General features: G+C 48.3%; 1 protein-coding gene across 1 annotated transcript in view; it reads right to left on the bottom strand.

Annotated features, from left to right (window-relative positions):
* Window positions 1-9458: 9458 nt before the first annotated feature.
* LOC117227808 (homeobox protein Nkx-2.4) overlaps window positions 9459-16886 on the bottom strand; it is a 76424-nt gene continuing 68996 nt past the window's right edge. Inside the window, exon 4 of the mRNA XM_033483334.2 lies at window positions 9459-14489. Within this exon, the coding sequence (XP_033339225.1) occupies window positions 14148-14489 (342 nt within the window). The 3' untranslated portion in view covers window positions 9459-14147. The remainder of the gene's footprint in view (window positions 14490-16886) is intronic.

Raw genomic sequence — 16886 nt, 5'->3', positions numbered from 1 at the left:
GAATAACAAAATGGAACGCTTTCGAGAAAATCTTCTTCGTTGAATCGTGACTCTGGCGATGGACGGTACGACTATAAACGAGGTTAAACCAAAAACAAAAGCATTATGAAGAAAGGGTGGCAAATGTTCGCGTGTAAAGAAAATCCGACATTTCATATGCACTGAGCTAATAGTTGTCTGGGTCTGTTTGACTTCAACTCAGCACGATTGATATAGAGTCGATTTGACTTCAAGTTGCTATTAATTGATACAAAGTCAATTTGACTTCAAGTCACCATTAATTGACACAGAGTCAATTTTACTTCAAGTCTCCATTAATTGATACAGAGTCAATTTGACTTGAAGTCACCATTAATTGACTCAGAGTCAATTTGACTTGAAGTCACCATTAATTGACTCAGAGTCAATTTGACTTGAAGTCACTATTAATTGACTCAGAGTCAATTTGACTTGAAGTCATCATTCATTGATACAGAGTCAATTTGACTTGAAATCTCCATTAACTGACAGACAGTCAATTTGACTTCAAGTCTCCATTAATTGATCAGAATCAATTTGACTTGAAGTCACAATTAATTGACACAGAGGCGACTTGACTTTAAGTCACCATTAATTGATACAAAGTCAATTTGACTTCAAATTGCCATTAATTGTCACAGAGTCAATTTGACTTCAAGTCACCATTAATTGAAAGACTCAATTTAACTCCACAAGTCACCATTAATTGACAGAGATTCAATCTAACTTCAAGTCACCATTAATTGACAGAGAGTCAATTTCACTTCAAATCATCATTAACTAACCCAGAATCAATTTGACTTCAAGTCACCGCAACTCAAATCAAAAAACAGCGTCGGCAACAAAAACAAAACAAAGATTCCTAAGAAGAAAACAAAGAAAAATCCCACGAAAAAGAAACAAACACAAACGCAAGTCGCGCACGCGCATTCTTCCCGGACAACAGAAATCGATGATTCCGACGAACGATCAAAGAAGCTCCCACAGGAAGCTAATTAGAGCGTCCTAATAAAGTCCGAATAAAGGAATACAGTGGTCGCGGGGCATCGGCGAGGGCGCACAAAGGTGATCGCGAAAACTGGGAAGAAATTGTTGCCAGATACTGGAACGATCCGAGTCGGCCGTCGAGATCACAGAGATCAGAGATCGGATCACAGGGAAGCGGTGCAATTATCGTGGAAATGCCGCAAAGACGAACGAGCATTTGCGGTCCGCGAATGGATCCGAGCGCTAATTCCCGTCCGGATGGTATTGTACAATGCGGAATCCGAAATCGTCGGCGGACCGTCGTAGACCGTCGGAAACAATCGGCCACCGGTAATCGTATCAAACGGCAGCAACAAATCCTCGGGTCCGTGTAATAAGGGCGCGAAGGGTGCCGGTGGCGGCTAGGGTCAACGGAGGGCGGGGAGGGGAGGGGGTAGAGCGCGGACGGCGCGCGAGAGGGGAAATAAAGAGAAAGAGAGAGTATCGGCGAGCGTGCGAGGGTGGCCGGGGGGTGGGGGTGGGGAGACGGTGCCACGTGCTGCTGTCACTGGCACAGATTATATTATATAGGAATGGCAGCGAATAGGTGTAGATATAAGCGTCGAGCGGCAGTTAATAAATATGATAATGGCGGCCGAGCCGGGTGAAAGAGAGGGGCGAGTGGGGCGCGATATGGGATACCAGTGTATAAGAGTGACCACCAGAAGCGGAGGGCTGTCACCGTCAGGACCTCTCGTATGTCATGCGACGCACGCACACGCTCGCACACACGCTCGCAACGCGGGGACAGACGGACGAGCGCGCGCGCGCGGCCGTTCGACACGCGCCGGCCTCGGCGAGCGTGAAACTCTCGTGCGACTTTATTTTGCCGTGATGCTTTTTTTCTTTTTTTTTCACGGTTTTACCCCGCGAGCCCGGAGACGGCGTTGCTCGATCGACGCCGATCCGGCGTCGAACGCGATGAATTGTTTTCCCTAATTCGCGCGAAGATCGCGCGTCAAAGTGGAGATTTCGGGGAAAGGAGACGCGATTTTTGTTCGAGAATTTTTAGAGCGCTTTCAGAGGCGACGAATTGTTAACGACTTGCTTTTTGGTGCACTGTAATGCGTGCTGGGATATTTTTTATAGACACCCAGAGATACGCATAACCTCGAAATATTGTAAATTTAATAAATTATTTTAATAATAATGATTTTAAAAATAAATTTAATATTGTAAATTTTCACGTACTGTAATAACAAATTGAACTGAATTATTATTATTATTATTATTTTTGTATGCTTTTATATTGTGCGATTCCTTTGTTAATAACAATTTAATTTATGTTTCAATTTGAAATGTTTAATTTGAGACGCAATAGTTCGACTTTCGATTTAAATTTTCCGATTTGAGACACAATAATCTGAATTTCAATTGAAAATTTTTAATTTAAATAGCAATAATTGAAATTTCAACTTGAAATTTTTATTTTAAAACGCAGTAGTTTAAATTTCTATCTAAAATTTTCAATTTAAGACGCAACAATTTAAATTCCAATTTGATTCAAGATTTTTATTTCGATTTCAATTTAAGATTTTTAATTTAGAACGCAATAATTGAAGTTTCAATTAAAAATTTTTAATTTAGAACGCAATAATTGAAGTTCCAATTTTATATTTTTAATTTAGAACGCAATAATTGAAGTTCCAATTTAATATTTATAATCGAGTACGGCTGACGCGCGGCGGCCCAGCCAACCAGCGCGCGAAACCCAGTTCCGCTTCTTGGCTCGATCGCCTCCTCGCGCCAGCCGAGCTCGCCTCTCATTGGTCACTGTTTTTCGTTGATAACTCGTTAACGGTGCCTCGGAGAAAATTTGTGTAAAGGAAAAAGTTGCTTGAAATGGCCCGAGGAACCCGCCACTATCGGATTGCGAGACGTTTTTGGGACACCCTGTATACACAGTATCAGACTCTGTACAGTACATATCAGACTCTGCCGTCCAGAGAAATAGCCTCGCGCAGAATTCAGCCGTACCTAAAAGGTTAATCTCGCTTCCGCGCGGAAGTCTGGAACAGTTTCCCGCCTCCGCTCCGCTCCGCTCTGCGCCGATGATTCCCGGTTGTCCCGGGGAATTGCGATCTCCCGTTCGCGTGTCTCGTGCCGGCCGTACCTGCTCTCCCGCTTCCCGGAGCAATTAGTCACGGTGCTCTTGATAAATCGCTGGAATCCTGACCTCCCCTCGCCAAGGGGGGGTTTAAGTCCTCGTGCTGCGGACCCTCCGCAAATATCCAATAAACAGGCGGCCCCCGACTCCTGATGGCTTGATGGCTTCTCCTCTCTACCTGCGCCGTCGGGCATTAACCTTCACCTATCGAGGAGATCGGCTTACCTTAATAATCGTAGCGGTACCCGGCGTCGCCGTTCGAAGGGGGTTAGGACGGTACGGGGCCAGGAACACGCGGCCTGGATCAGAGAGAGTATGAGGGGTGTTTCCATGGCGCTGCGCGCCCGAGAACGTTCGTCACGCATGAGAAAAACCCGACGGATCTGAGCCCGCCGAGAGATGTAATGAAACATTCTTAGCCGTTCCCGCGACGTTCCTGCGCCAGCGATATCCTATTTTTTTTTCTTTTTTTCATCATTCGATCTCAGCTTTGATCATTAGACACGGTGCAGGGGGTGCGTGCCCCGATAATGTCGCGAAATTCGGAATTGGGGTTCCTCGGGTGATTCGAAGCAACTTTTTCCTTTGCGAAAATGCGATCCGAGGCTTCGTTTGCGAGTTATCGGCGAGAAACGCTGACCAATCAGAGGCGACGGCCGGCCGTCGCGCCGCGCGGCCGAGCCAACGGGCGGGCGAAGCCCGGTCGCGCCGAATGGCTCGGCCGCCTAGCGCTAGGTCACTGCTCGCCGCTCATTGGTCACCGTTTTTCGTTGATAACTCGCGAACGAAGCCGCAGATCGCATTTTCGCAAAGGAAAAAGTTTCTTAGAACCATCTCGGGAATCCTGTTTCCGGACTGCGAGACACTTTTGGGACACCACGTATTTCTACCGGGGAACTGCAACTTTCTTTTAGTGAGGACCCTTCGAATTGGGCTTCGACTTTATACTGGGACTAACGGGCCTTAAATGCGACAGATGTGTTTATACTATTTTATAACAATGGCAATATTGGACGTCAAGCTTCGCACAATTTCTGTTACAATATACGCTCGAATAAAGAAGCTGATCCGAAAATTTCACATGGAAACATTATAAATTCTCAGGAATCATAAAAGAAAAAATTTGAAATCAGTGACATTTTGACTCGTCGGAATATGACAATGGATTAACAGTACAAATTTTACAGTCCTTTTCATCTCTTTTTTGAAACTAAATCGAACAAAAATTTCCCAATAACTTTAATAACTTTTCCAATTAATGGTGGTAGAACAAAAATTTCCCAATAACTTTTAATAACTTTTTCAATTAATGGTGGTCGAACAAAAATTTCCCAATAACTTTAATAACTTTTCCAATTAATTTAATAACTTTTCACGACTTACCAATAATTTCAAAAGCGATTATATATTGCTCAAAGCACAGGAACGCATCGAGATGCAACGAACGCACATTTCCAGCCGGAAATGTACAAGGTGGAAAGGAGGATTCGATGGAGGAGCACCGAATAAATCGGCGACGAAGGTTAAAAATGAAAGCCCGACCGTTCGGTCGCAGGCGTTCCTTCGAATAAGTATCATTTTATTAATATCTCTGTCGTTATTTACAAAACTTTGTAATAATCTCTAAATTTCTTCACCGTCACACGCTACTCTCTATTCGTCAATCTATTATACTTTGACGCTCGTATATGTGTACACGTGTATCCATGTCGCTGTGTGTGCGCGCGGGCGTGCGCGTCGCGCGCGCGCCTGTATGCGTGTGTGTAATCAGATGCGTTACATTAATGTCGATAATGCTCGAGTTTCCATTTCTCTCCTTTCTAAATCGTTTACAGTTGAACGGGAAAACGCCGTGCTCGGTCCGGGCCGAGCGACAAGAATTCCGCTTCCGTACGGCGTTTTCGTTCGTCGCTGATACAACTTTTACAACCCCTGCTCTGCTATCCCCACCACGTTCTCTGTCGCTCTTTATCGCTCCCTCTCTCTCACTCTTTCACACTCTCACTCTCGCGCTTTTGGACTCGCGCTTTTAGACTCGCGCTCTCGCTATCGCGGTTTCGCTATCGCGCTCTCTTACTCCCGCGCTCTCTCTTTCTCTCGCGCTCACTCTCTCTCTCACACGCTTTTGCATTCGCGCTCTCTCACTCTCGCGTTCTCTCTCTCTTGATTTTGCACTCAAGCTCACTCTCTCTCTCTCGACTTCTCTCTAAATCTTTCTTTCTCTGTCTCTCTCTTGATTTCTCTCCCTCTCTCTCTCTCTTTCAATTTCTCTCTCTCTCTCTCTTTCTCTCTCTCTCGACTTCTCTCTAAATCTTTCTCTCTCTGTCTCTCTCTCGATTTCTCTCCCTCTCTCTCTCTCTTTCAATTTCTCTCTCTCTCTCTCTCTCTCTCGACTTCTCTCTCTACATCTTGCTCTCTCTCTCAATCTTTCTCTCTCTCTCTCTCGACTTCTCTCTCTCTCTCTCTTTCAATCTTTCTCTCTCTGTCTCTCTCTCGATTTCTCTCCCTCTCTCTCAATCTCTCTCTACATCTCGCTCTCTCTCAATCTTTCTCTCTCTCTCTCTCTCTCGATTTCTCTCTCTCAATCTTTCTCTCTCTCTCTCTCGCTCTTTCTCTCTCTCGGGATTTTGCACTCGTGCTCTCTCTCTCTCTCTCTCGCTCTCTCTGTCGCGCTTTTGCACTCGTGCTCTCTTACTCTCGCTTTCTCTCTCTTGCGCTCTCTCTCTCGCGATCTCTCACTCTCACGTTCTCTCTCGCGCTCTCGCTCTCGCGTTTTTGCACTTGTACTTGCTCTCTCTCTCGCGCGCTCTGGCTATCGCTCTCTCGCGCTCTCACTCTCCCTCTCTCTCTCTCTCTCCCGTTCTTTTTCGCTCGCTCTCCCTCTCTCCCTCTCTCTCTCCCACTCTTTTTCGCTCACTCTCTCTCTCTCTCTCTCTCGCTCTCGACCACCGCAAGCACCCCTTATTTCCCTGATCGGGCAAACGTCTGTATAGACCACCGCGCACATTATTCTTATTTACATCATCGGGATTCATGGCTGTGACCTCGTTATCACCGCGCGCCGGGATACACGCTTTTCTCTCTTGGCTTTCCGACCGGGAGGGCCTCCTCTTTCCGCACGCCCTCCCCTCCCCTCCCCATCCCGCGCCACTCACCTACACCGCACCGCAAGAAGAGAAGATCGATTCTGTTCTTGCGCGTCACAATTTCGAGCGGAACGGCCGCGATATGTACACCCCACCTACCCCCCTGGCCCACGCCCGCCCCCTCCCCCCTCTCCCTGTTCTCGGCTATGTACACACGTGAGCGTGTCGCGGCTCGCGGTAGGTTGAAAACGCGCGACACGATTTCCGCGCGGCGCGCAGCGGCGCCGCGAGAATTTTCTATGGAACGAGCCAGTTCCGACGCCCGATTAATCCGTTTCGACTGTTCCTCCTCGGCGCCCCGTTCCTCATTTTCGTCCCGTTTCGTCGCCTTTCCTCGACGACGTCCTCCCCCTTTCGCTTCCTTCCTTCCTTCCTCCCTTTCTCTCTTTCTTCCTTCCTTCCGCCGGAGAACATAAACGCAGGCGCTCCTCGTCGCCTCGCCGTTCCAACCCTTTCGGCGGCCGATTCGACGATCTTTCGTTTTCTTTCTTTTTCTTTTATTTTTCGACGCTGACGCGCTGCGCTGCTCAGCCGAATCTGGCTCGGTTTCGTTGTATACGCGAGTTCTGGTCGGCTCGTCTAGGAATTTTTTGGCTTTGCCGGGCTTGGTCGTCGCGGGCACAGTGCTCGCAAGCGTACGGGGCATGATTCGCGGATCGTTATTGCTACGGCTGTACCTCGTTGCCGGGTGCTTTCGCTTCGTTTGCGTCGAGATCGTCGCTTGGTTTCGACCGATCTCCGGTCACCGGGTGACCCCGGGATCGGTGAACAAACCTCGTCGCGTCGCATTCTGCACCCTCTAAGAAGGAGAAAAGCATTGGAGTTCGTTCACTTATTTCGGGGACACCCGGTGCACCACCGTCGTCGACGTTCGAAGAAGAAAGAGATTGATAAGGCAGTTGCGAACGAATTTCATTTGACGAATGTCTATTCGGTTTTCCGCGTTAAATAGTGCTTCTCTCGGTAGACGGGTCGAGTCGTGTTTTGACAATGCTGAAAGTACAGGGTGTCCTATAATTATGTTAAGAATTGAGACGAGGCGATAGCCGAGGTGATTCGAAGCAACTTTTTCCTTTACGAAAATCTTCCCCGAGGCTTCGTTCGCGAGTTATCAACGAAAAACGGTGACCAATGAGCGGCGTGCAGTGACCTAGCGCTAGGCGGCCGAGCCGATCGGCGCGACCGGGCTACGCCCGCCCGCTGGCTCGGCCGCGCGGCGCCACGGCCGGCCGTCGCCTCTGATTGGCCAGCGTTTTTCGCCGATAACTCGCGAACGAAGCCGCGGATCGCATTTTCGCTAAGGAAAAAGTTGCTTGAAATCGCCTCGCGAATCTTCTCGCCCCAGTTGTCAACGTAATTACCGGGCACCGTGTACACGCTCGCCGAGGTTCCACGTGGCTTTCGTAGCCCGAACAATCGTGAAATAACATATTCAAAATGATTTTGATCTGGCCGATACTGTGCTAGGATCGGAAAGCAACCGATAGAGCTGTATACATATACATATATTATTGTAAAATGTGTGTGCGTGTGTGTGTGTGTGGTCGAAACGTGGTCTCTGTTGCGATTGTTCAGCGTGAACATTTGTAAGCGGTGTCGCGACGTAGTCCTTCGAACTAACGATATCGCTTCGGTAAATAACATAGAATAGACGTGCAAAGGCATTTTCAATGCCTCTGTGGCAGCGCGTCGGAGCACGACAGAAAAATCTTCACGTTCCGCCGCGAGCTTTCCAAGGTCCGTTCAGACAAAACCGCTGGTTCGCGCGGTCGACGCTTTTACTGAACTGATCGCGCAGATCGCGTTTAGATGTTTTGGCAGTTCGCGATGAAACTCGATAGATCGACGCGGCGGCGGCGGCGACGGCGGCGGCGGCGAGAGAACAGTGTTGAGTCTGATTTCGTGTCTCGAGGAAACGGAGTTTCAAGGGACCACCCGGACGCTTCTCTCGTGGTCGTTAAAAAAACATTGGTCTTCCGGGGATTTCGACGTAGTTTCCGGACGATCGTCGATGCATGAGGAATCGGGGAATGGACTCGGTGCTGAAATGCGACGCGGGCAATGATCAGATATATCGGTTATTGCAACGGAACAATTAATGCGCTGATAATTATGCGCGGCTAATTAATGCGCTGATAATTAACGTGCTGATAATTATGGGCTGATAATTGTGCGCTGATTATTGATGCGCCGATAATTATGCGCTGGTAATGAACGCGTTGATAATTAATGCGCTGATAATTAGCGTGCTGATAATTAAGGCGCTGTTAATCAACGCGCTGATAATTAATGCGCTGATAATTAACGCATTGATAATTATGCGCCGATAATTAGGCACTGATAATTATCGCGCTGATAATTAAGCGCTGCTAATTATTGCACCGATAATTATGCGCCGATATTTATGCGCTGATTATCGATGCACTGGTAATTATGCGTTGATAATTAACGCGCTGATAATTGTGCGCTGGTAATTAACGCGCTAATAATTAATGCGCTGATTATTAACGCGCTGATATTTAACGCGCTGATAATCAACGCGCTGACAATTAACGCGCTGATAATTAATGCACTGATAATTAATGCGCTGATAATTAACGTGCTGGTGATTACTGCGCTGATTATTGATACACCGGTAATTACGCCTCGATAATTAACGCGCCGATAATTATGCGCTTTTAATTAACGCGCTGATAATTATTGCACGATAAGGGGACCCTGGCATTCATCGACGACGCCAACTGGAAACCATATATCCCTATGAAACGATCGCCTCCCTGGTTACATAATTAATTTCTTAAATTAGTGAGATCAAGCGTTTTGCTTCCTCTACTCTCAGCTAGAATTCGCTAAGTGTATCGTAATCTGTGCACCTCCGAGTCCCGGTCCAATAATTCCCATGCATCCGAACAATTTTTCTGACCTAATCTCGCGGTGCGACCATCCTGATTCATTCGTAGACTTCAAAGATTATGGCAGCGGCGTCGGCGACTGCGGCGACGGTTTTAACCCTTCGCACTCGAAGCTACATTAACCGAAAATATAAAATCATTTTTCTAACTTATAACATTTCCACTTTATGCGACAAAATGCATATTAATTGCATATGAGCCGTTTATTTCGAAAGTGGCATAAGCACTTTTTTTTTTTAAATGAAAAGATACCGTTCAATTGTAATTAGTGTTACCATTATCTCGATTTTTTTGAAAAAGTGACTTGTGCCATTTTCAAAATAAACGGCTCATATGAAATTGACTTTTCGGATTCACGCAACAGTTACGCTCTCGACAATCTTTTTAAATCTGCACTTCGTTAATATCAAAATAATGTTAAAAGATGATATAACAAATTTCAGCGGTGCTTCAGAGTCACCGCTCGAGCGCAAAGGGTTAATTTCCGCGGCGAACAGCTGTCCGCTCCGATCCGCGACAGATCTCGCGCAAGAAGGCAACCGAAGCCTCCAACAGGTTCGCGTGGGCTCGTTTGCCCACGAAACTCGATTCCTTTTCAACCCCCTTGGGGAGGGAGGGGGGCGGTTGCGCGACAAACTCGCGCGGAACGCGGCCTGTTACAACACTGTCGCCGATGCGCGGGTCTCGTGTGACGCGGTAGGTTCGTGATAGGCCGAACGACGCGATCAAACGGCCCCGAGGGGGTGTACGGTTTCTCGCAATTGGAATCGGCGCGTTTCGAGTGGAACCCGGGAACAGATTATTCGCGCGGCCCGCTTCGCCGTTCCATTGTGCTGCCGCATCCGGCTGTGCACACGCCGCTATCACAGGTGCGACGGGAACCGCCTGCGCTCGTTCGTCGCCGACACGCTTCTCTCGTCCTCCAGCGACCGGCGAACCCCTAATTCGACGCGTCTCCCTCGGACCCCGAAATCCTCTTCCGCGTACAAAATTTCGCCGTTCAAATCGACAACGTTGTTCCATAGGGTACAGTGAATTCTTCCTAATTGACGGTTTTTTGTGCGATGCGATTATTCGAGGCTTTTTGTATTGTTTTTTCGGTGCGTACGGAATGGCGGATTTTTAAGAGAATATATGGAATCGTGGGACTTTTTGCGGAAATGTTTGTTTAAGCGAAATATGCTTCGTTTGGTTCGATGTACTTTTATCAACGAGATTTTAACGCGTAGGTGACTGGCTGAAAGAAATTGTGATTTGTAGAATTGATAAGGAGTCAATTTGAATTCAAGTTGTTATTAATTGGTACAGAGTCAATTTGACTTTGAGTCGACGTTAATTGATGCAGAGTCAATTTGACTTTGAGTCGACGTTAACTGATGCAGAGTCAATTTGACTTCAAGTCGATGTTAACTGATGCAGTGTCAATTTGACTTCAAGTCACCATTAATTGACACAGAGTCAATTTGACTTCAAGTCACCATTAATTGTCACAGAGTCAATTTGACTTCGAGTCACCATTAATTGATACAAAGTCAATTTGATTTCAACTCATCACGATTAATATAAAGTCAATTTGACTTGAAGTCACCAATAATTGTCACAGAATCAATTTGACTTCAAGCCACCATTAATTGTCACAGAGTCAGTTCGACTTCGAGTCACCATTAATTGATACAAAGTCAATTTGACTTCAACTCATCACGATTAATATAGAGTCAATTTGACTTGAAGTCCCCAATAATTGTCACAGAATCAATTTGACTTCAAGCCACCATTAATTGTCACAGAGTCAGTTCGACTTCGAGTCACCATTAATTGATACAAAGTCAATTTGATTTCAACTTATCACGATTAATATAAAGTGAATTTGATTGCAAGTCTCCATTAACTGACTTGAAGTCACCAATAATTGTCACGGAATCAATTTGACTTCAAGCCACCATTAATTGTCACAGAGTCAGTTCGACTTCGAGTCACCATTAATTGATACAAAGTCAATTTTACTTCAACTCATCACGATTAATATAGAGTCAATTTGACTTGAAGTCACCAATAATTGTCACAGAATCAATTTGACTTCAAGCCACCATTAATTGTCACAGAGTCAGTTTGACTTCGAGTCACCATTAATTGATACAAAGTCAATTTGACTTCAACTCATCACGATTAATATAGAGTCAATTTGACTGCAAGTCTCCATTAACTGACTCAAAGTCAATTTGACTTGATGTCACCAATAATTGTCACGGAATCAATTTGACTTCAAGCTACCATTGATTGTCACAGAGTCAGTTCGACTTCGAGTCACCATTAATTGATACAAAGTCAATTTGATTTCAACTTATCACGATTAATATAAAGTCAATTTGATTGCAAGTCTCCATTAACTGACTCAGAGTCAATTAGACTTGAAGTCACCATTAATTGTCACAGAATCAATTTGACTTCAAGTCACCAATAATTGTCACAGAATCAATTTGACTTCAAGTCTCCATTAATTGTCACAGAGTCAATTTGACTTCAAATCATCATTAACTAACACAGAGTCAATTTGACTTCAAGTAACCACTTCTGATACGAAATAATACTAATTTTTATAGTCGCCGACTATCCACAACTATAAAACCAAGCCGCGAGGCTCGAATAATCGAATCTCCTCTCCCCAAACTATCCATTTTTGCAATCATCACAATCCAAGCGTCAATTAGGGAAAAATTTACTGCATTTACAATATCGAACGATCCAGTCAATTCGCAAAAATCGGAATCAGAATTTTGTCCACCGCACCGGAGGAGATATACAGGGTGGTCGATAAATAGTAATTAAATAAGTCGACAATTTAACCTTGAAATAACCCGGGAGTGAAACGATTCAACGTAGAAAAATGTAGAACAATATTTCATCGTTCAAGCCTTCGCTTTCGAGAGAAATTCGGTTGAAAAAACAATTCCATTGAATAAAAATCAAGCGACGCCACGACGAATGCAATGGCGTACCAATTCAATCTCCAGTCAAGCTACAAACCGCGCGAACTTTCAAGCCATCTTTCAACCCAGTTTCCTCGAAAATACAATCTTAAATAAAAAAAAATACTCCTCTCTCCACTATCCGACTTATTTTTCCACATTGAAAATCCCCTCTCCTGATCTCGTCGCAAGTTAACGACCGCCCCGTACATTCAAGTTCAACAATAAAGTTCACAGTGTTTCCCGTTCGTTCACAAAGTCATCTATTTTCATCAGAAATCAAAGTCGATCTTAATCTTCTGCAGAATACAGTAATATCTCTCTAATTGTCGCTCAGATCGCGCACAATACTGTACAATTTGAGAAGAGGAGATACGATTGTTCGAGCTTCGTAGCTCATTGTTATGGTTTTAGACAATTCATAACTACAAAAACGAACCGCAAGCTTCGAATTAATCTTATCTCCTCTTCCAAAATTGTCCATTCTTGTGGACAACCTGAGCGTCAATTAGAGAGACACCACTGTACAACAATATCATCATGGTCATTTCTGACGTGAAACACAATTCATTTCCATCTCGCACGCGAAACATAATGCAAAACGCGATCGCAAAGAAACGAACGAATCGCGAGACGAACTTCTCCCAAAAGAAATGGTCGAAGAAACGCAGGAAGAAACGGAAGAAACGCGTTACAATCGATTCGACACGATCCATTGGATCCCCACGCCGTCGTCGCGTCCGTAAAATCGCGTAGCCAGCTCGCAAAACCGACTTCGAATCGCGAACTCTGATAAATTACAATCTCCGACAATAATCGAAGATCCGAGTATTCCTTGAGCTCGAACTCGCTCGAATCCGCTCGAACCCTTGAGTCGCCAATCGCCCGGTTCCACAGCTCCTCCGTCGTCGGACAAGAAGAAGAAACGTCGTCGGTCGTTTCCGCGGCGAAGGTGTCCTCCTCCCTGGCGTCGCAGTTTCGAGGGCGAAGGTTCGCGAGCACGCGGATCGATCGGCGCGCGAGGACTCGCCAGGAGCCGGGCGGAGCTGCTGGCCGGCGGCCGCGCGGAGGACGAGCCTCGTGCAGCTAATTGCGAGCTCCGGATCTCCCCTGTCCCGGCAAATTGCCGGCGAGCTCTCTGTTTACTCCGTCGCGGTTTTGCGCCGCGAGACGAGCTCGTCTCTCGGCCGGCTCGAGCCGCTGGAAGAAACGCACCCCGCGAGCGCTCGAAGAGTCCGCGTTCGTCGCGGCGCCGTGGCGACGCCGTCGGTCCCTGAAGAGCTGGGGCCCTGGGAGGTCGTTCGACGGGCCGAGAAGGGAACACCGGGAACGAGGTAAGTACTTCGGTATCGGCTTGATCGTGTCCGGTGCCTCTAAAGAGAGAGAGGGAGAGAGAGAGAGAGAGAGAGAGGGACACCTTTGGCTCGAGCGGCCGACTCCGTGTCTCGATTCGCGTGTCGGAATCCGTGCGGGCCGACACCGAGAGCGATTCCGGGCCTTGTAACGAACGCGGGCCGCACGCGAAGAATCCTCGAGAGCGCGGATCATCATCACTGTCTCCAATTTAACCGTCCCGCGGTCTCTGCATCGTGGACGACGGGCTCCGCGAGCCTGGAATTCCTTCGCGTCACTTCGTCATCGTCGTCGACAGTCCCTCGGCGAGGACACTAACGACACAACAGGGGCCCCCGTCCGCGGTCCCACAATGTCCCGGGCGGACAGGCGCCCCAGCGCCCCCCACCCCCACGCTTTTTCACCCGAAGGGTCCACGGACGCCGGCAAGGATGAGGCCGTACGCGTCCTCGGCGTCGAACAGACCCGCCGCTCGTCGATCCGGCGAGCCGGCGGACGGCCACGACGCGGCCGGTCCCCGTCGACGCTGTCGTCTTCTCTTCTAAGGGCTGTCCTCTGTCGGGTACCAGGCAGCTGGACCTGCGGCGGACGGGTTGGTGACCGCCGCGGATGGCATGTACTACCAGGCCCGACTTTGGAACGGCAGGTACCCGCCGCACTGCGGCTGTTGCTGCTGCTGCATGCTCTGCTGCGCCCCGGCCCTCGTGTACGAACAGTGCTGCAGGCTCTGGCTGGACGACATCACGTGGCTCACGCCGACCACAGAGTGATGGGAGACCGAGGAGGCCGCGTGATGGGAACCGTGGGGACTCGAGGCGGCGGTCAGGTGCGGGGCCGGGCTGGCCAGGGCCGCGCTGGGACCGCCGCGGCTGCCCTCGTTACCGCCGCCGCCGCCGCTTCCGCAGGGCTTGCCGTCCTTCACCAGGACCGGGACCGCCACACGTCGCGGCGAACTCGCGCTCTGCAAAAAAGAAGAATAGCAAACGGTTAATTAATAAACTAATTCGGTTTTGTTGTTGTTTTTTTTTGGTATGGGAGCCTTTCGTTGTGAGAGCGGAAGGCGCTATTTAACGCGGGGAGGTGATAATACAGGGTGTCCCAAAAATGCCTCGCAATCCGAAAGTAGGGGCTTCCTGAGGTGATTTGAAGCATCTTTTTCCTTAGCGAAAATGCAATCCGCGGCTTCGTTCACGAGTTATTAGCGAAAAACGGTGGCCAATCGGAGGCGAGCTCGCCTGGCGCGCGGCGGCGCGCCGCGGCGGAGCCAATGAGTGGAACTAGGCTTCGCGCACTCGTTGGCTCGACCGCCTCGCGCCTCAGCCGAGCTCGCCTCTCATTGGCCACCGTTTTTCGCCAATAACTCGTAAACGAAGCCTCGGAGAACATTTTCGCAAAGGAAAAAGTTGCTTCAAATGAGCTCAGCTATCTCTCGTTTCTCGCTTGTACAATAATTCCGGGACACATTGCTCTCTGCTGTACCAGTGTTCCAGATTCACTACGGGAGAAATCGAAGCTCTCTCAGAGCTTGCCACGGCGATGAATAGTCATCTATTTTTCGAGCTTCTATTCTCATTCTTGTCTCGATTCTTCGACGCGATCGACGACGGTGCTTTCTTCAGCGGTCGCTCCGCGATTTCCGAGTCGCGTTAGGAACGCAATTAGGCACATTCTGGCACACTCAGTATACTATACAGAGGTCTTTCATCGACACGAGTCTTGGCCCAGTCCTCGCGATCGGGGCACGGAATGCTCCGATGCACGCGTTGCTCTATGGTAAACCGGTCGAGACGACAACGTCGACGACGACGACGACGACGACGACGACGTGGGACGAGGAGTACGGTTTCATTGGGACGAGGAGGAGAGAGGAGGGGGGGGGGGTCTGTGTTCCGAGCAAACACGTGGGCTCGACGATGGGCACAGGTACTTAACCCGCGCGATACCTCGTGATCACCGTTCGAGCGCGCGGTCGTCCCCGACAGTCTCTCCCTCTCTCATTACGAATAAACAGTACCAGCTACTGTGGACCGGGTCCCGGAGCTCTGTCAGCCACGTCAACATCGGGCTGCCGTCCGTCCGACCGACCGACCGACCGCCCCCCTCCCCACCGTCCGCCCCGCGCGCCTGTCTTTCTCGTCGGGGATTCAGTACGGCGAGCGGGACCCCACGGCATGCCAAACAGAAGCCGAAGCAAGCCGGCCGAGTACCTGCCGGGACGACCACTCAGCTGTATCAACATTCGGTACACGACATTCCTCTTCGATCTCCGCGGCTGTGATGCTTTAATAATATAATCGCGCTCGGGAATAACGCCTCGACGGATCCGACTTTCTCGTTCCACTCGGACAAGAAGACGGTAGCCCAGCCGCGTGTGTACCTGTCGCTGGCGGGCACAGGCCGTGGGACAGGCCGCGGAGAAAACCGGAGAAATTCTGGCGAGCGAGATGGCGCGGCGGTGCGCGCGCGCCCGTACGATCGGCAGAAAATGGACGAGTTAGAGGATCGACGGATACAAAAAAAAGATATGTGGCTCGTTTCGGACATCGAGCCGCGCGTCGTAGAATTTTCTCCGATTTTTCAGCGGCAATCTGTGGTTATGAAAAATGAAAAAGTGAAAGAGAAATTGAAAAATTGCAGATTTCTCGGAAACAAAGAATTACGCTTCTTTCATATTAATTTCCTGGCAAGGTACTATTGCAAGCGATGCGCTGAATTTTTCTCAGATTTTTCACTCGACTGCGCCATTTCCAAAAAAAATGGAAACTGAATTCGTCGCAACGTTTTTGTTGCGAACAAGAAAGTTACTTACTCGTTAGGCTTACCGCGAGCGTAGATTAGGTTATGTCAAACGTCGTTACATCGAAACGCGCAATTTTTCAACCTGAAAAATGCGATTTCAAAGAACGAAGAAAAGTCACACGACGAAAGCATTAATTTCCACGGCGAGGAACGAGGAATCGGCGAGCGGGAGGATCGCGTTCGCGCTGGACGCTGTTCGCGGAAAAATGGCGGCGGGAGATAAGACGGCGCGCGGATAGGTGGCGCGGATGACGTAATGGAGCGTTTTGTAATGCTGTTTGTTGGAATCGGATTGCGTCCGTTCGGTGTGGACGAGGCTTAGCCCCTCAACGCGACATTTTCTTCGCGGTTGCCTGCTACTGGAAATTTTTCCATCGCGACGATCTCCTCGAAGGTGAAGGGAATTGATGCTTTCGTCGTGTGACTTTTATTCCTTCTTCGAAATCACATTTTATAGGTTGAAAAATTGCGCGTTTCGATGTAATAACGTTTGAAATAACCTAATCTACGCTCGCGGTAAGCCTAACAAGTAACTTTCTTGTTCGTAACAAAAATATCG

The sequence above is a fragment of the Megalopta genalis genome, chromosome 8 (genome assembly GCF_051020955.1).
Source record: "Megalopta genalis isolate 19385.01 chromosome 8, iyMegGena1_principal, whole genome shotgun sequence".
NCBI lineage: Eukaryota > Metazoa > Arthropoda > Insecta > Hymenoptera > Halictidae > Megalopta > Megalopta genalis.
The sequence above is the reverse complement of the archived record's forward strand: the minus strand, read 5'-3'. Positions and strand labels throughout refer to the sequence as shown.